At 48.2% G+C, this 19507-nt stretch overlaps 1 protein-coding gene across 1 annotated transcript; it reads right to left on the bottom strand.

Moving 5' to 3' along the window:
* Positions 1–500: 500 nt before the first annotated feature.
* Positions 501–4194, bottom strand: FAM25A (family with sequence similarity 25 member A). Its single transcript, XM_012472624.2, has 3 exons — positions 4091–4194; positions 2390–2452; positions 501–692 (listed from the first exon to the last, which is right to left on the bottom strand). The coding sequence occupies exons 1-3, from the start codon at positions 4161–4163 to the stop codon at positions 559–561; spliced, it is 270 nt and encodes an 89-aa protein (XP_012328047.1). The 5' UTR covers positions 4164–4194; the 3' UTR covers positions 501–558.
* Between the last annotated feature and the right edge of the window lie 15313 nt (positions 4195–19507).

Genomic DNA, 19507 nt, shown 5'->3' with positions numbered 1-19507 from the left:
GAAGACCCAGGCAGGCAGATCACTTGAGGTCAGAAGTTCGAGACCAGCCCGGCCAACATGGTGAAACCCCGTCTCTACTAAGAAGACAAAAATAAAAATAAAAAAATTAGCCGTTGTGGTGGTCCACACTTGTAGTTCAAACTACTCGGGAGGCTGAGGCAGGAGAATTGCTTGAACCTGGGAGGTGGAGGTTGCAGTGAGCTAAGATTACATCACTGTTTTCCAGCCTGGGTGTCAGAGCAAGACTCTGTCTCAAAACAAAAACAAAAACAAAAAAACAAAGTAGCTAGAAGAGGGAACTTGCAATGTACCCAACATATAGTAATTCCAAATATTTAAGGTGATGGACACTCCAAACACCCCGACTTCATCACTACACATTCTATGCATATAATAAATACCCAAATGTACTCCATAAATATGTAAAATATTTATATCAACCAGAAAATACTTTGCCTAGTGTTTCCATCCAGATGAGAATAAATCTAGGGCTCAACGTACACATTTCACAGCTTTTTATTGAGAGTCGGGAGGGCTAGGCCGTGGTAGCAGGTGCACTCACTGTCCAAGTTTGCCCAGACTCTCTGCTGCATGGGTGATGGCATTTGTCACTGTGTTGGTCACTGTCTCAGTGACTTCCTTCATCTTTTTGTCCCCTGACTCTTGGGCTTTCTTTATGGCATCAGCAATGGCTGTTGGAAAGAAAGAGGAAGAATTTCCGAGTGATTCACCCACTGAACTTGTGTCTTGAGTGACCTGTGGGATATGGCTGTCTTAATGGATTAGTCCCTGGAGTGGCCCTGTGGGACCAAGGGTAGCAGGACTCATGGCAGAATGAATTTGAATTTGGTTTTAATTTCCCCAACAACTTTGTGTTTCTCCAACAATGAGTGAGACTGAGCATCTACTCATGGATACATTGCCTGCTTATCCTTCATTTTTCTGGAAAATGCCTGCTTATGTCTTTTGGCCATTTTTATATGGGTTGCTATATTGGATTATCATTTTTATTACAAATATTTTTCATCAGTTTGTGATTTTTCTTTTGGCTCGGTTTATAGTTTTGTTGTTATTATTGTTGTTTTTTGAAGTTTTGGATTGTCAAATTTACCAATATTTCCTGTACGGCTGCTGGGTTTTTGTCATAGCTCTAAAGATTCTCCCCTCTCCAAAATTAGGCCAAAGTCTCTGATGTTATTATTGTGTCTAAATGTTTATGATGTCTTCCCCCTCCAAACTCTTATGTTGAAATCCTCAGCCCCAGTATGATGGTATGAAGGAGTGGGGCCTTTGGGAGTTTGAGATTAGCACCCTTATAAAAGAGACCACAGGCGGGCGTGGTGGCTCACGCCTGTAATCCTAGCACTTTGGGAGGTGGAGGTGGGTGGATCATCTGAGGTCAGGAGTTCAAAACCAGCCTGGCCACCATGGTGAAACCCCATCTTTGAAAAAAAGAAAAAAAGAGACCACAGAGAGCTCCTTCCACCATATGAGGACACAGCTAGACCCAACCACGAACCAGGAAGATGCCCTCACCAGATGCCAAATCTGCCCGCCCCTTGATCTTGGACTTCCCATCCTCCAGGAGAGTGAGAAACAAATTTCTATTGTTTATAAGCCACACATTTTACATGTGTTGTTTTTTTTTTTTTTAATTGAGACGGAGTTTTGTTCTTGTTGCCCAGGCTAGAGTTCAATGGCACAATATTGGCTCACTGTAACCTCCACCTCCCACATTCAAGGGATTCTCCTGGCTCAGCCTCCTGAGTAGCTGGGATTACAGGTATGTGCCAGCATGCCCGGCTAATTTTTGTATTTTTAGTAGAGACGGGGTTTCACCATATTGGTCAGGCTAGTCTCCTACTCCTGACCCCAGGTGACCCACCTGCCTTGGCCCCCCAAAGGGTTGGGATTACAGGTGTGAGCCACCACGCCTGACCTGTGGTATTTTATAATAGCAGCCTGAGCTAAGACAGTTATCTCCTAGTAAGTTAATAAATTCGTATATGTAAATATAAGTCCTTCATCTACCTGGAATCTGTTTTGTTGAAAAGGAATGAGATATACATATGCTTTTTACATAGTTCTACTCATAGCTCACACACATCAATTTAACATTTAATGCATAAATTTACATGTTAAATGTTTTGTCCCAGTGTGCTGCCACATAGCCTTTTGTGACTGTCTTCTTATCATTCCACAGACAGAACCATCTAGGCGGTGCCCTAACGCAGTATAGTCTGTGGCCTCTGATGAGCATAGATAACTGCCCCAGCCAAGAGGCTCTGAAACATTAGGGGCAGAGTTTGGCCTGGTTAGTCAAAGAACAGGTTGGCCCCAGCTTCCCTTCCTCCCTCCCTCCTTCCCTGCCCGATTCAGCCGGCTGTACCTTTCTCTCCAGTCTCCTTGGCATGTTCCACCACTTCCTTCACCACTTCCTCCACGGCATGAACTGAAAAAAAAGAGACAATTCCAGGGTGAGGGCTCAGAGCAGGCCCACTGACCCCCCAGTCCAGGGTGAGGGCTCAGAGCAGGCCCACTGTCCCCCAGTCCAGGGTGAGGGCTCAGAGAAAGCCCACTGTCCCCAAAGTCTGGGGTGAGGGTTCAGAGCAGGCCCACTATCCTCCCAGTCCGGAGTGAGGGCTCAGAGCAGGCCCACTTCTCCTCACAATGGACCTATACATCCCTGGACATCCAAGATGGGGCTCTGGGATGCCACCCCCAGCCAGGACAGGCTGGCTCAGGAGAAGGACTTTCCCCCAACAAGCTGGCTTTATCTGGAGATGCCGGGGGCCTGACTGCTGGGAGACAAGCTCAGTGAGCCCCATGAGAACATAGGGCCCCCCAAGCCTCTTGGCCCTGCCTGGCCTGGAATGCCAATGAGCAGGCTGTCTTGCCAGCTGAGACGTGGAGCCCAGGCTGGGCCTGTGTGCCAGGTCACACCCCTCTCAGGATGTGCTGGCGCCTGCCTCGGGTTGATTTCCAAAGCCTCAGCCAGCAAAACCAAGTTCCCCAAAGCAATTCCTCCAACAAGAGGGAATTCTCTGTCTACTTCAGAGTTGTTTAAAGTGTGGTGGTAGTGTGCTAGAACTGAAGATTTCAGAGTCGGAAGAAATGGTTCTTATTCTAACTCTACCTTCCACCTCTTGGTTCCCTCATCTTTAGAATGAGAATCATACAAAACTCAGAGGCTCATGAAAGGTTAAAGCAGGTGGTCCCCACCAGCTGCAGAGACAACAACAAAATATGCATCTGCTGCCATTTAGAAAAAGGACAGCAAACTCAGGCAAGACTGTTTTCACACGGATGACCCACAAGAGGGGCCTGGCTGAGCCTCCCCACACACAGCTGCTGAACTCTGCATACAAAATATGCTTTGGGATCAGACAAGGTTGTTGACGCCTGTAATCCCAGCACTTTGGGAAGCCAAGAGGGGTGGATCCCTTGAGGTCAGGAGTTTGAGACCAGCCTGGCCAACATGGCAAAACCCGGTCTCTACTAAAAATACAAAAATTAGCCGGGCATGGTGGTGGGTGCCTATAATCCCAGCTACTCAGGAGGCTGAGGCACGAGAATCACTTAAACCCAGGAGGTAGAGGTTACAGTGAGCCGAGATCACACCACTGCACTCCAGCCTGGGTGACAGAGCAAAACTCTGTCTCAAATTCTCAAATAAAAATAAACATTGCTTCACAGGACTTGGATGAAATTGAAAATGTCCTTTTTGACTTTGAATAGAATCAGATTTGGTGACTTCTTAAGAAATCTTTGAAGCTTTAAAGTTATGGTAAAAATAAAAATCCATCTTCCTTTTCCTGCATAGGTTAAACAGAATAGGCTGTTTTGACAAGAAAGGCTCCCCAGATTTCCAGTGTTCACCCAACATTGGGGCTAAGACCCTGCCCCCAGGAGACCTCCCCAGCTCTGCACCCCTCAACTCCATGCTGTCCCAGTGGGGCTGAAGGCCAGGGTTCCTGGGGAGCCAAGGCCTACCCCCAGGTCCTTGCCTGCCTAATAAAATCCGCCTCCAACAGACCCAGTCTGCCCCAGATCCCCCCAGCCCAGGTGGAAAGGAGCCCAGGGTCCTCACTGGCTCCCTCGGTGGCCTTCTCAGTGCGGTGGGCCAGGCCTTCAGCAGCCAGCTTCCCCAGGCCTCCTAGCATTGTGTGGCAGCAGACGGTAGCCAACTAGGATGCTGAGGACTGGCCCAACGTGCTTTTATAGCTGCCCTGGTATCTTCTGGGCTCTGGGGCACCAAGCCCTTGCCCCAGCCCAGTAGGAGGATAGACAGGTGAGTCAGCGAAGGTGGCAGCAGGAAGGGGCTGGGCGGAGCCACCCCAGCACTGAGGTGGCAACATCCCCTGACAGCATAAGACCTCTGTACCCCTGACCTAGGGACCCCATGAAGGACAGAGACAAGGAGCAGGGCTGAGGCTAGACAGGAGAGATCTGGACATGCCCCTTCTTGAGGCAGGGGGCCTGAGTGCCAGCCCCACTGAAACCCAAGCTCCCCAAGCATGGGCACTGATACACACCTGGAGATAAGGCCTAGGACTCCAAGCCTGCTGCTCAAGGTCCCCAGTGTGGCCCAGTCAGGGATTTGGGGGTTCTATAGGCCTGGAGACCTGGGAACACAAGTGGAGTGAGGGCCACTGCCCTCCCCATTCCTGGAGACCCTGGCTCTGCAGAGCTGTTTGCAGCCTCCATGGGACAAGTGTGGTGTTTAGGGTGGTGCCTTGCCCGAGGCAGAGGAGGGCACAGCACTGAGCAGAAGCATAGTCACCCGGCACTGCTCAGCTGATGCTCACTCACCCAAGAGGCTCTGTGAGGTCAGCGGTGCCCTCCTATTCCCCAGCGGAGTAGACAGAGGCCTCCGCCACCACTCAGGGAGATGCTTCTGGCCCTAGCTAGAATCACCTAGAAAGCAGCTTCCCTGGATCATGGTGCATCACATGAGGAGTGGCCAGGCTGCTCCCTAGTTACTCGTGATGGACAGAGATGCCTCAAGCCTCCTTCCACATACTGCTTCCCTTAGTCACCAGCCCAAACTGAGCCTCAGTTTCCACATCTATAAAATGGGGACAGCGTGCCTTCCTGACTGTGTCACTAATCATCCCTGGGACAAAGCATGCAAACTCCTGTTAAACACCTGTTCCCTCCCTCATCACTGAGGTGCTGGGAGGTGCTGCTTGGCTGTGAGCTCTGACCAACCAGTTGGGTAGGCCAAGGAGTGACTGGGACATGAAGCTGTCTTGGAGCCAGAGGGCTGGGGAATGTGACTTCCGCTGGCCAGGACCCAAGGACAGGTCTTCCCGTGCTGCTGCTTCTGGGGTGCAGGCCTGGGACAGAGGTCTGAGGCTCTCTCAGACCCCCTCGTCTCTCAGAGCTGCCCTCCTGGGTGTGTCAGGGCCTGATTAGTTTACTGGACTGTGGGCCTCCCAGCCTGGGACCCAGGAGCTGAGACCTGCCTGGTGTTAGAGGGCACCAAGGCTATGGCCAGTCCCCCTAGGGCGGGCAGTGGGTACCGTGGGCAGTAGTACCTCTGGGTCTCAAGGCCACGGCCCCACACATGCCATTGCTGTTTCCCTTGGGCAGGGGCGAATCAGGCTTAAACAATTTAGAGGGGCCCTCTTTGCTAAAAAGAATACAATAACATGACTCTCTCACGGTTTTCATTTATATATGTATGAACATGTGGACGCAGAAGGGGCTGTGAAAGTGGGGGGCCTGGAGCTCAGGGGGGTCCAGATGACCTTGTCCTCCTCTTGTAACAGCGAGAGTCCAGGATGTTCTGCCCAGGGCATTGGGCTGGCACTACAAAGGTTTAGAGGGGACACCTGGGACATGGCTGGTGGGAATTTGGACCATCAAATTCCTGGACCCATCAAATTCCCTTCCTTGTTTCTTCTGAGGCTGTGTGTTCCCCACCCCTACAGGGGTTCTTTCTATGCCTGTTCCCCTGACAGGTGTCATCTGCCACTCTAAAATGGCTTCCAGACCCCACAGACCCCTCACCAGAAGCCCCGCCCTAGGGTACTCTGCACCAGTCCTCTCTCTCAGTAGCTCACCAGCCCCAGCCAGCCCATTGTCAGAGCTCAGCCACACAGCAGGACCCTAGCCCACTGACCAGCCCAGAGCCAGGCCCACCACAGCCTTGGGGGCAGCCGCCCTTCCCCCCGACATGGTTGCCTGCTCGTGAGACCCTGCCCTGCTTTAACGCACTGCCTTGGTGTGAGCATTATGATTCCAATTACAACACATCATGGCCCTAGACCTCCTGGGCAAGGCTGGGTCCAGACACAGATCCCAGATGCCTGCTGGGGAGAAGGCAAGAGGCCTGGGGAGGCCCAGGACCAGACTTGAGCCTCAGGCCCTGATGCCCTCCCACTTGTCCTTCCAGCTGCTGCTGTGACCAGATCCCCATGGGCCCCAGCAGGCCCTCTGTGCCCCACCTCTGGGGCAGACCCCTAAGAGTGGGATCCCTTTCTAGCCAGCGAACCTGAGATAGCCTGAGATTCTCCTCGGATAGCATGATGCCTCACCTGCCTGGATGAGGTCGAGGGCAAATCAGGTGAGGCCTGCCCTCCACCACCCCATCTTGGAAGAGGTCCAGCTCACAATGGTCGCAAGGGAGTGGCCCTTGGATGCAGGGACCCAAGTCAGCATAACCTGAGTCAGAAGGTCAAGTCCAGCCTCCCCTCAGGCAGGGAGAATATGGCTTTGATGGGAGCAGATGAATCTCCAGGTGGAATTTGCCCAACAAACCAGTTTTGCAAGGGACTAGCTGGCTGAATCATCAAGTCAAGGAGAGCCAGTGTTTCAAATAGCAATTTGCCAACTTAGCAATTATCGATTCTGAAAAACAAATTGTCTATTTGGGGTACTTAAATACTTAGGCTGTCTCACGTCTGAAGAATGAAGATGCCTCCTGTGATTTGAAGGACGGACGTCACGAGTGCCAAGAGTTTTGTGTCAGTCCATCCTGCCGGTGTCTTCTCCCACTTTGCTCTGTGGATTTGAACTCACAGTTTGTGCTATGCCCACTGCCTGCCCACCCTAACCAGACTCCTGGAGACCTGGCTGGCCAGTCACCAGAGGAAGAGGGCCCAGCAGCATGCCAGCACTCACCCACCTGTGGGGATCAGTCAGTCCCAGTGGAAGCTAGAGGACATACTCAAATGGGTACTTGAGGAAAGGGGCTGTTCACAGAGGTGTGGACAGAGTTAAGGGAACCAGTGAGAGGTGAAGAGTGCCCTGGACCAGCAAGAGTGGGAGCTGTTATCTCTCTGGGTCTAGAGGGACGGGAAAGGTGTTCACAGACCCCGACGAGAGCTGTGGCTAGAGGAGGGTCATCAGGAGCTGCAGCCATCAGCAGAAAGATGTGGCCACTGCCAAAGCAGCCCAGCAAGGAAGAATCTGGACGAATAACCACCTCTCCTCTCTCTCTCTCCAACCTCCAATGACATCCCCCACTGTCTGAACTCCACCAAGGCCAGAGAGTGATGCACCCTGGTGACTCAGTCCAAGAGGGAGCAGGCAGGGAAGAGCCAGTGGGTGTGGAGGGAAACAGAGAAATGGAGAATTCCAGCTCACTCTGCTGGATTTCTGGGTCTGATAGAAACATAGAAGCTGCTTAATTCTTTTATTTACCTTTCTTTTCTTTTCTTTCTTTTTTTTTTTTTTTTTTTGAGATAGAGTTTCACTATTGTTACCCAGGCTGGAGTGCAGTAGCGTGATCCCGGCTCACTGCAACCACTGTCTCCTGAGTTCAAAGGATCCTCCTGACTCAGCCTCCCAAGTAGCTGGGATTACAGGCACACACCACCACACCAGGCTAATTTTGTATTTTTGATAGAGACAGGGGTTCACCATGGTGGACAGGCTGGTCTTGAACCTCTGACCTCATGCGATCCACCCGCTTCAGCCGACCAAAGTGCTGGGATTACAGGCACGAGCCACTGCTTCAGGCCTGCAGCAGCTTAATTCTACAGTGTCCCGTTTCTCCTTCTGGAAACTATATGGAGAGATAACAAGACCAAGAAGAAGGAGGAGGAGGAGAAGGAGGAAGAAAAAACCCATCATCCACACACATCAAACTCAACTTCAGAGAAATTAGGAAGCTGGGAAGCCACGTAAACCTGAAAGCAGGTGACACCAGCAGAACCAACGCAGGAAGCCAAGGAAGTGCAGAAGAACAGGGTGTGGTGGGGGGGTAACCCAGGGGGATCTTCATTGTCGCCAGCAACACACACTCCTGGGAGGAGAGGACTGCAGATCTGGGGAAGTGAAGAAAGAAGGAGCAGGTGGTGCCTGGGGAAGACCAGGTGTATGGGATCTGAAAGGCGCTCCCCAACAGAGGCGGGAACACTTGGGGAGGCAGAGTTGAGTCCCTGGAGGCTGAATCCAGGAAAGGAGCCTGACATTAGAGCCTTCCTGAAGCCAAGTGGGTTCTGAGAGGCAAAGGGGCAGTGGTACAGAGGTAAGGCTGATGCTTCTGTGCAGGAAGGGCAGGCTCCTGAGGAAGGGAGCCCTGAACGTCCTCCATTAGATTCCCATAGAGCCCCACTCCCTCCACAGCGACCTCGAGCTGATGTCTGGGAAATTCCATTCACAATGGAACCTCCGATACACTGCCATGAATGTGAGGGTTTCATGACTGATGGGGTAGGTTTCTGGCTTCCAACTCAATTGTATAGTTCCACTTATTCCTCCCCCAGCCTCCCTGAACGTTCACCTCTTATGAACATTAACCACAGTATGGTGATCAGAACCAGGAAAATCACATTCTCATATTTAACTAAATTAAAATTTAAATTATTTCACAAAATAACCAATTTTATTAATTTTTTTTATTTTGAGATGAAGTTTTGCTCTTGTTGCCCAGGTTGGAGTGCAATAGCGCAATCTCAGCTCACTGCAACCTCCGCCTTCCAGGTTCAAGTGATTCTCCTGCCTCAGCCTCCCAAGTAGCTGGGATTACAGGTGTATGCCACCATCCCCCGGATAATTTTTGTATTTTTAGTAAAAACGAGATCTCATTATATTGGTCAGACTGATCTTGAACTTCTGACCTCAGATGATCCGCCCGCCTCAGCCTCCCAAAGTGCTAGGATTACAGGTGTGAGCCACTGCACCTGGCCAATTTTATTTAATTAAATAAATTTAGATCATTTAAGTAATATGTTTAACTATATTTAACTAATTTAAAATGAACATATTAGCTAAACTAAAGACCTTATTGGAGTTTCACTACTTTTTCCACTAATGTCCTTTTTCTGTTCTTTCTTAGCCTCCCGCAGTTTTGTTAGACTGCAATAACTGTTCCTCCGTCTTTCTTTATCTTTCATGACCTTGGCACTTTGAAACAGTACTGATCAGTACTTGTCAAATGTTCCTCGACTTGGGTATGACAGATGTATTCCCATGATTGGACTGAGGTTGTGCACTTTTGGCAACTATAGCACAAAAATGATGTGAAATCCTTCCCAGTGCATTCCATCAGAGTTATGGCACTGATAGTTCTTATTACGGATGATGCTGAACTTTCATTTGCTTGAGGTTTCTGTTGGGTTTCTCCATTGTAAAGTTACTATCTTTCCCCCTTGTAGGGGGAAATTATCTCAGGAGAAATACTTGGAGACTATGCAAATTTTGTATCTTCTCAAACTTTAAAAAAATTTTTTGGGCCAGGTGCAGTGGCTCACACCTGTAATCCCAGCACTTTGGGAGGCCAAGACGGGCAGATTAGGAGGTCAAGAGATCGAGACCATCTTGGCCAACATGTTGAAACCCCGTCTCTACTAAAATACAAAAATTACCTGGGTGTGGTGGTGCACACCTGTAGTTCCAGCTACTTGGAAGGCTGAGGCAGGAGATTTGCTTGAACCTGGGAGGCGGAGGTTGCAGTGAGCCAAGATTGTGCCACTGCACTCCAGCCTGGTGCCTGGAGACAGAGCAAGACTCTGTCTCAGAAAAAAAAATTTTTTTCTATTTTGACGGCCGGGCATGGTGGCTGATGCCTATAATCCTAGCACTTTGGGAGGCTGAGGAGGGTGGATCACCTCAGGTCAGGAGTTTGAGCCCAGCCTGGCCAACCTGGTAAACCCCATCTCTACTAAAAATACAAAATTACCCGGGTGTGGTGGCACATACCTGTAGGTCCAAGCTACTTGGGAGGCTGAGGCAGGAGAATCACTTGAACCCGGAAGGCAGAGACTGCAGTGAGCTAAGATGGTGCCATTCCACTCCAGCCAGGGCAACAGAGCAAGGTTTCATCTCAAAAAAAAAAAAATTCTATTTCGAATTGTGGTAAAATATACATAACATAAAATGTACCACCTTAACCACTTTAAGTATACAGTTGGAACAGGCATCAAGGAGAGCTGCTGGGTTGGGTAACGTGGAGTATATTCACATTGCTGTGCAACCAATCTCCAGAACTTTTTCATCTGACAAAACTGAAACTTTATATCCACTAAACAACTTCCTATTTTCTCCCTTCTCCAAATCCCTGGCAACCCCCATTCCACTTTCTGTTTCTATTAGTTTGCTTACTCAGTCTAGACACTTAATATAAGTGAAAGAACATAGTATTTGTCGTCTTCTAACTGGTTTATTTCACTTAGCATTATATCCTCAGTGTTCACTCATGTTGTAGCATGTGTTAGAATTTCTTCCCTTTTAAAGACTGAAGAATATTTATTATATGTATATACCACATTTTATCCATTCATTTGCCTATGGACAATTAGGTTGCTTCCATCTTTTGACAAATGTGACTAACACTGCTATGAATATTGTAAAGCCGGTTGCCTCGCTGGGAGGGTGGACACACCCACTCCCCCTCGAGGAGCTCGGACATGCCCCCCCCCACGACTAGAAACCACGTCATCCTCCTGCACCCACTTCTGCACTCAGCACTAAGCTCTGCACTCAGCACCTAGCCAGCCATTGAAGAATCCCGCCAAAATTTAAAATTCTTCCATGTAGCAGATAGTTCTAGCCCCGTCTCTTTTTATCTTCTTCCTTATTATAATCATTGCAGCCTGTAAGTTCTCTCAGCCACCCTCTCTGGGAAAGGAATACTTCTGCCCGTGTTCGGTGTAATATCTGTTCCTATCCCTTCCTCGCCTCCGACTGCCCCCACAAAAGCCAACTATGGGGAATCAGGAGTCCTGCTTAGATCCCAAGTTGCCATTAGGCTGCCTAGTCCAAAATCTACCCAAACTGGGCCTCTCCATAAAAAAGAAAAAGCTGCTTTTCCTTTCCACCATAGCCTGGACACAGTGTCCTCTAGATAATCAGTCTAACTGGTCTCCAGAGGGCACATTCGACTTCAATGTCCTGACAGACTTAGATAACTTTTGTGAAAAGAACAGTAAATGGTCAGAGATCCCCTACGTGCAGACTTTCTGGTATCTTCATTCCCATCCCACCCTCTGCTCCTCTTGCACCATCGCCCAGGTGCTCCTAGCCAAAGAAACCTCCTCTTCACCCTCAGCCCCTCCACCCTCCTCCTTTTCCAACCCAGACGTGCCCAAGGAACTCTCCTTTCCACCCGCCTGACCCAATAATCCTCTGCCCTATGACAGACCTCAATCCCCCTCAGCTCCTCCCCCTCCTGATCCCAACCTGGCCTCTCCTGTTAGTGCTCACACCTGCTCGCGCTGTGCTCCCAACGATGAAACCTCCCTCCTTTGCCCCCTCCGTGAGGTGGCTGGAGTAGAGGGCATTGTTTGAGTGCAAGTTCCCTTCTCCCTCTCCAATCTATCAGCCATTGAAAAATGCCTAGGGTCTTTCTCCACCAATCCTACTGCTTACACCAAAGAATTCAGTTATCTCACCCAGGCATATGACCTAACCTGACATGACACGTATGTAATCCTATCCTCCACCCTCACCCCAGACAAGCGGGACCGGATCTTTACAGCAGCCCGAGCACACACTGATCTGGTACACCTAACTGACAACCAGATGCCGGTAGGCATGGCAGTGGTCCCCGAGGTCGACCCTCATTGGGACTATCAGACCGGTCAAGATGGCCACTGCCACCGAGACCAAATGTTGCAGTGCCTCCTAGCGGTCATGCAAAGCGCAGCCCAAAAGGTAGTTAATTATGACAAGTTGAGGGAAATTACTCAGGGACCTGATGAAAACCCAGCTGCCTTCCTTGACCATTTAACTAATGCTATGATCCTCCATACCCAGCTGGATCTAGCTTCCTTAGTGGGGGCTACAGTCCTAGCCACCCACTTCATCTCCCAGTCGGCGGCTGATACAAGAAGGAAACTTAAAAAGGCTGAGGAGGGCCCCCAAACTCCCATACAGGACCTGGTAAACATGACATTTAAAGTTTTTAATGGCCTAGAGGAAAAGGCTGAGGCAACTCGACAGGCCCGCCTACAGCAGAAGGTGAGCCTCCAAACCCAAGCTCTTGTAGCAGCCCTGAGGCCGGCAGCCCACCAAACATCCAGTGGAGGGAGTCCATCAAAACCCTCCCAAAATTCTTCAAGGGCCCCGCCCGGGCCCTGTTTCAAATGTGGTCAAGAGGGACATTGGGCCCAGCAGTGCCTCTGTCCTCATCCACCTCCCGAGCCCTGCCCAAGCTGCAAACAGGCTGGACACTGGAAGGTTGACTGTCCATCCCAGACTATGGGCTCACCCCCCCACACCTCTATGTGAGGGGCAGGCCGGTCCACAGGAGACAATCCCTTTGCTTAAACTGCTCAGACTTCTGGATGACTGACGCAGCCCGGACTTGAGGACCCCCTTCACCCTTGCCAAGCCCAGGGTAACACCACAGGTGGGGGGTAAGTCCATTTCCTTCTTAGTGGACACAAGGGCTACCTATTCTGTATTGCCTTCCTACTCAGGGCCTAGCATACCTTCCCAGGTCTCAGTCATGGGAATTGATGGAAGGCCTTCCTGTCCTAATCAAACCCATCCTTTAGCCTGTGTCCTCAAGAGACACCCCTTTTCTCACTCTTTTCTAATCATACCCTCATGCCCAGTTCCCCTGTTAAGATGAGATATTCTCCAGACTGTGGGGGCCACTTTCCAACTTACTGGCCCCCCATACTCAAACCCATCACCCACTCACCTCTTACTGCCCCTCCTAACTGACCCTACGCCCGGTCTCAACCCCTTGCCTCAACCCCCTATCCCTTGAGATGAAGGTGACTGTTGATAATGATGGTGGTAATGAAAGTAAAGATGATGATGCTGATGGTAATGATGATGAAGGTGATAATGAAGGTGATGATGGTGATGGTGAGAATGATGATGAAGTTGATAATGAAGGTGATGGTAGTGATGATTATGTTGTAAGTGATGATGGAGGTGATGGTGATGATGGTGAAAATGGTGATGATCATAATGAAGGTTATGGTAACGGTGATGATGGTGAAGGTGATAATGCTGAAGGTGGTGATGATAAAGGTTGCAGTAATGACAGTGATGTTAACAAGGGTGATAATGAAGGTGAAACAACCCCCAACCTTTCTCTTGGTTAACACTAGTTGAAACCATAAACTTCACTAATTGCTTTTTATGTGCCTCCCTTAACAAATCCCCCTTAGCCGCAGTTTCCCTCCGGACCAGGTTCAACCTGTCATGATCATCTACGGGGCCTGACACCACCCTAACGGGTATCCCACTGTTCAAGGTGCACTCCCAAAATCTCTTTCTCTGCTACGGAACGGCCAACAGCTCCAGTTGCAACACAACTGCAAAAGTAAGATCCACCCTTTATGTGCCTCCAGGAAGACCTCCGTAAAAAACAATACATCAGTCTCGCCTCTCAGCTGGTGACAATCTCCCAAGTTTGCCTGATTGACCCCTATCATCACTCCCATCATCATAATCTGCTTACTACTACTAATAGTCCCTTTTCTTCTCAGGTTCCTGCAAGCTCGTATGTGAGAAATTGGACGAGTGGCTGTTAACCAAATGATGCTTTGCCCCTATATCCAGCTCCCAACCTAGGCACCAGCCAACTGACCCGTCCCCCTCACTCCGCCCCTACTCAGCAGGAAGTAGCCAGAAAGAGCGGCATCCTGTATCATCAAAAAGGTCAGAATGTAAGGCTGGTTGCCTCGCCGCGAGCTCGGACATGCCCACTCCCCCTCTGGGAGCTCGGACACGCCCCCCCACACACCTAGAAACCACGTCATCCTCCCGCACCCACTTCTGCACTTGGCACTAGGCTCTGCACTCAGCACCTAGCCAGCCGTTGAAAAATCCTGCCAAAATTTAAAAGAAGCCCTGCCAGGACCTGCCCAATAGCATTTTGTCTCGTCCAGGCCCCATTCCCCCTGGGCGGCTCGCTCACTGGAAATCCCACCTACCTGCCAATAGCAGCTTGCCACGTCCATGTCCTGCTCTCCCACACCAATCAAACGCCTCCACTCCCTATAAAACCCCACATCTGAGAGGAGTCCGCACGACTTCTCCGGCCCCTCCTGTCGGACCGCAGAACCTCGCCCAGTAGCCGATTAAATTTCTTCATTTCAATAACTGGCCTCCATTGCCTCTCATTTAAACCTTACAAATATCAGTATACAGATATTTCTATGAGACCTTGCTTTCAATTATTTTGGCTATAAACCCAGAAGTGATATTGCTGGATCATTTGGTAATTCTATTTTTAATTTTCTGAGAAACTGCCTTTTCTGTGGTGAGCAGGTCTATATAAATCTACCTGCAAAGGCCAAGGAACCTGAGATACCAAAGAAAGAGGCTGACAAATCCAGTTTCTCAGAAAGAAACATTTAATAGATGTTTACGAACAGAAACCAAGTCAGGGATGGCACCAAGACAAGTTGGTGGATCCCTGCACCATTACCCTCAGAACCCAGGGCTTATATAGCATAGAGAAAGGGTAACGCATGCTTCAAGATGGATGTGTACAGCCAGGCACAGTTGCTTACGCCTGTAATCCCAACACTTTCGGAGGCCAAGGTGGGTATCACCTAGGGTCAGGAGTTCAAGACCAACCTGGCCAACATGGTAAAACCCTGTCTGTACTAAAAATACAAAAATTATGTGGGCATGGTGGCAGGCACCTGTAATCCCAGCTACTCAGGAGGCTGAGGCAGGAGAATTGCTTGCACCCAGGAGGAGGAGGTTGCAGTGAGCTGAGATCACACCACAGCACTGCAGCCTGGGCAACAAGAGTGAAACTCCATCTCAAAAAAAAACAAAAAATTAAAAACTGTGCATCAAGGGCACAATCAACAGAATGAAAAGGCAACATATGGAATGGGAGAAAATACTTGCAAATCATCTGTCTGACAAGAAGTTAATATGCAAAATATTAAAGAATGCCTACAGCAAGACAATTTAAAAAATTCAATTTAAAAACGAGTAAAGGACTTTCTGTTTCTTCAAAGATGATATGCAAATGGATAGTAAACATTTTAAAAGATGCTCAACATCCCTAATCATAAAGAAATGCAAATCAGCCAGAGCAATCAGGCAAGAAAAAGAAATAAAGGGTATTCAACTAGGAAAGGAGAAAGTCAAACTGTCTCTATTTGCAGACGACATGATTGTATATCTAGAAGATCCCATTGTGTCAGCCCAAAATCTCCTGAAACTGATAAGCAACTTCAGCAAAGTCTCAGGATACAAAATCAATGTGCAAAAATCACAAGCATTCCTACACACCAATAACAGATTTAAATACAGCTAAATCAAGAACGAACTGCCATTCACAATTGCTACAAAGAGAATGAAATACCTAGGAATACAACTAACAAAGAATGTAAAGGACCTCTTCAAGGAGAACTACAAGCCACTGCTCAATGAAATAAGAGAGGACACAAACAGATAGAGAAACATTCCATGTTCATGGTTAGGAAGAATCAATATCATGAAAATGGCCATGCTGCCCAAAGTAATTTACAGATTCAACGCTATCCCCATCAAGCTACCAATGACCTTCTTCACAGAACTGGAAAAAAACACCTCAAACTTCATATGGAACCAAAAGAGAGCCCGCATAGTCAAGTCAATTCTAAGCAAAAAGAACAAAGCAGGAGGCTTCACGCTATCGGACATCAAACTATACTACAAGGCTACAGTAATCAAAACAGCATGGTACTGGTACCAAAACAGAGATATAGACCAATGGAACAGAACAGAGGCCTCGGAGACAACACAACATATCTACAACCATTCGATCTTTGACAAACTGACAAAAACAAGCAATGGGGAAAGGATTCCCTGTTTAATAAATGGTGTTGGGAAAACTGGCTAGCCATGTGCAGAAAGCAGAAACTGGACCCCTTCCTGACACCTTACACTAAAATTAACTCCAGATGGATTAAAGACTTAAACATAAGACCTAACACCATAAAAACCCTAGAAGAAAATCTAGGCAAAACCATTCAGGACATAGGCGTAGGCAAGGACTTCATGACCAAAACACCAAAAGCATTGGCAACAAAAGCCAAAATAGAAAAGTGGGACCTAATCAAACTCCACAGCTTCTGCACGGCAAAAGAAACAGTCATTAGAGTGAATCAGCAACCAACAGAATGGGAAAAAAATTTTGCAGTCTACCCATCTGACAAAGGGCTGATATCCAGAATATACAAAGAACTAAAACAGATTTACAAGAAAAAAACAAACAAAAATGCTCATCATCACTGGTCATTAGAGAAATGCAAATCAAAACTACATTGAGATACCACCTCATGACAGTTAGAATGGCAATCATTAAAAAATCTGGAGACAATAGTTGCTGGAGAGGATGTGGAGAAATAGGAACACTTTTACACTGTTGGTGGGAGTGTAAATTAGTTCAACCATTGTGGAAGACAGTGTGGAGATTCCTCAAGGACCTAGAAATCCCATTACTGGGTATATATCCAAAGGATTATAAATTGTTCTACTATAAGGACACATGCACACGAATGTTCATTGCAGCAGTGTTCACAATAGCAAAGACCTGGAACCAACCCAAATGCCCATTGATGATAGACTGGACAGGGAAAGTGTGGCACATATGCCCCATGGAATATTATGCAGCCATCAAAAACGATGAGTTCGTGTCCTTTGTAGGGACATGGATGAACCTGGAAACCATCATTCTCAGCAAACTGACACAAGAACAGAAAATCAAACACCGCATGTTCTCCCTCATAGGCGGGTGTTGAACAATGAGAACACATGGACACAGGGAGGGGAGCATCACACACTGGGGTCTGTTGGGGGGAAATAGGGGAGGGACAGCAGGGGTGGGGAGTTGGGGAGAGATAGTATGGGGAGAAATGCCAGATATAGGTGAAGAGGACGAAGGCAGCAAATTATGCTGCCATGTGTGTACCTATGCAACAATTTTGCATGTTCTTCACATGTACCCCAAAACCTAAAATGCAATTAAAAAAAAAAAGAAATGCAAATCAAAACTACAAGGAGATACCACTACACATCCATTAGAATGGTTGCTATTTTGAAAAACAGGAGGAAATAAGCATTGGTGAGAATGTAGTGACACTGGAGGCCATAATCTTAGCATTTCAAGAGGCCAGGGTGGGAGGATGGCTTGAGTCCAGGAATCTGAGCCTAGCCTGGGCAAGACAGTAAGATGTGGCCAGGTACTGTGGCTTATGCCTGTAATCCCAACACTTTGGAAGGCTGGGGCAGGAGGATTGCTTGAATCCAGGAGTTTAAGACCAGCCTGGACAATATGGTGACATCCTGCCTCTACAAAAAAATACAAAAACTAGCTAGGTGTGGTGATGTGGGCCTGTAGCCCCAGCTACTGTGCGGAGCTGAAGTGGAAGGATCACTGGAGTCCAGGAGGGTGAGGCTGCAGTGAGCCGTGATGGCGCCACTGCACTCCAGCCTGGGTGAGAAAGCAAGACCCTGTCTAAAATAAACAAAGCAATTGCTCTATTAAAATATATTCTCTGGAGGCCAAGGTGGGAGGATCACCTGAGGTTGAGAGTTCAAGACCAGCCTGACCAACATGGTGAAACCCCGTCTTTAATAAATAAATAAATAAATAAAATAAAATATATTCTCTCTAGATAGATAGAGAGAGAGAGAGAGAGAGAGAGATATCTCCCAAGTAGCTAGGATTACAGGCATGCGCCACTACACCTGGCTAATTTTGTATTTTTAGTAGAGACAAGATTTTACCATATTGGCCAGACTGGTCTCGAACTCCTGACCTCAAGTGATCCACCCACCTTGGCCTCCCAAAGTGCTAGGATTACAGCCATAAGCCACTACACCTGGCAAAAGTTTTAAATTTTGATGCAGTTCAATTTATATATTTTCACTTTTGTTGCCAGTGCTGTTGCTGTCATAGCTAAGAAATCATGGCTAAATCTAATGTCTTTTCTTTTCTTTTTTTTTGTATTTTTAGTAGAGACAGGGGTTTTACCATGTTGGCCAGAGTGGTCTCGAACTCCTGACCTCAAATCATCCTCTTCTCTTGGTCTCCCAAAGTGCTAGGATTATGTGCGTGAGCCACCACGCCCAGCAATGTCTTTTCTTTTAAATACCAGAGGTTATATCTGATCCAAATCCAAGGTTATGAAGCTTTTCTCCTGCTTTCTTCTAAGAGTTTTATATTCTAGCTCTTATATTTTGTCTTTGATCTGTTAAAACCAGTGCTTTGAATGAAGAGACGTCCCCAAACAGGCTTTGTGTGAGCAGCATGGCTGTTTATTCACCTGGGTGCAGGTGGGCTAAGGCCGAAAAGGGCATTAGCGAAGGGTGGTGGGATAGGAGTTGGTTTTACAGGTTGAGGCAAATCTTTTGGGGAGGGGGCAGGGGTGTTACCAGGTAAGATCAGTTACAGTGGTGGGGGTAGGGGCAAGGAGTATACATTACCATAAGTTCAGTTACAATGGCAGATGGGGTAAGGCATAAGAGTAGTTAAGATGGCAGGGTGGGGTGAGGAGTATTCACATTATCATCATAACAGTTAAGATGGCAGGGTGGGTTGAGGGGAAGCTTATGTCTGTGGAAGTTTGGCTGGGCGATCAGGAATAATGGCGAACGCTGGCAGGGGGTGGGGGATAGAGGTGGTGATCAACCGAGGCAGGTAGGACTTTAGACTTTATGGGTTTGGGCTTGCACATGGAAGCCTGACATGATCCATGTTGAGTTAATTTCTCTAAAGCTGTAAGGTAAGGGTCCAGCTCATTCTTTTTTTTTTTTTTTTTTTTTTTGAGACAAAATCTCACTCTGTCACCCAGGCTGAAGTGCAGGGGCACAATCTTGGCTCACTGCAACCTCCGCCTTCCCGTTCAAGTGATTCTCCTGCCTCAGCCTCCCAAGTAGCTTGAGCTACAGGCATCCACCACCACGCCCAGCTAATTTTTGTATTTTTTTTTAGTAGAGATGGGGGTTTCACCAAGTTGGCCAGGCTGGTCTCAAACTCTTGACCTCAAGTGATCCACCCACCTTGGCCTCCCAAAGTACTGGATTACAGGCATGAGCCACCGTGCCCAGTCCCAAATTCATTCTTTTGCAAGTGGATATCCAGTTT

This window comes from Aotus nancymaae, unplaced genomic scaffold, assembly GCF_030222135.1.
Source record: "Aotus nancymaae isolate 86718 unplaced genomic scaffold, 86718_ANA_hifiasm-v0.15.2.pri h1tg000010l, whole genome shotgun sequence".
Lineage (NCBI taxonomy): Eukaryota > Metazoa > Chordata > Mammalia > Primates > Aotidae > Aotus > Aotus nancymaae.
This window is presented reverse-complemented; position numbering and strand designations above follow the sequence as displayed.

What these genes read in the sequence shown, in the direction of transcription:
- FAM25A (XM_012472624.2), bottom strand. Translation starts at nt 4,163, where the DNA reads ATGCTAGGAGGCCTGGGGAAGCTGGCTGCTGAAGGCCTGGCCCACCGC. An exon ending in GAAGGCCACCGAGGGAGCCA is followed by an intron (nt 2,453 to 4,090) that starts GTGAGGACCCTG and finishes CTTTTTTTTCAG; the next exon opens with TTCATGCCGTGGAGGAAGTG. An exon ending in CAAGGAGACTGGAGAGAAAG is followed by an intron (nt 693 to 2,389) that starts GTACAGCCGGCT and finishes TCTTTCCAACAG; the next exon opens with CCATTGCTGATGCCATAAAG.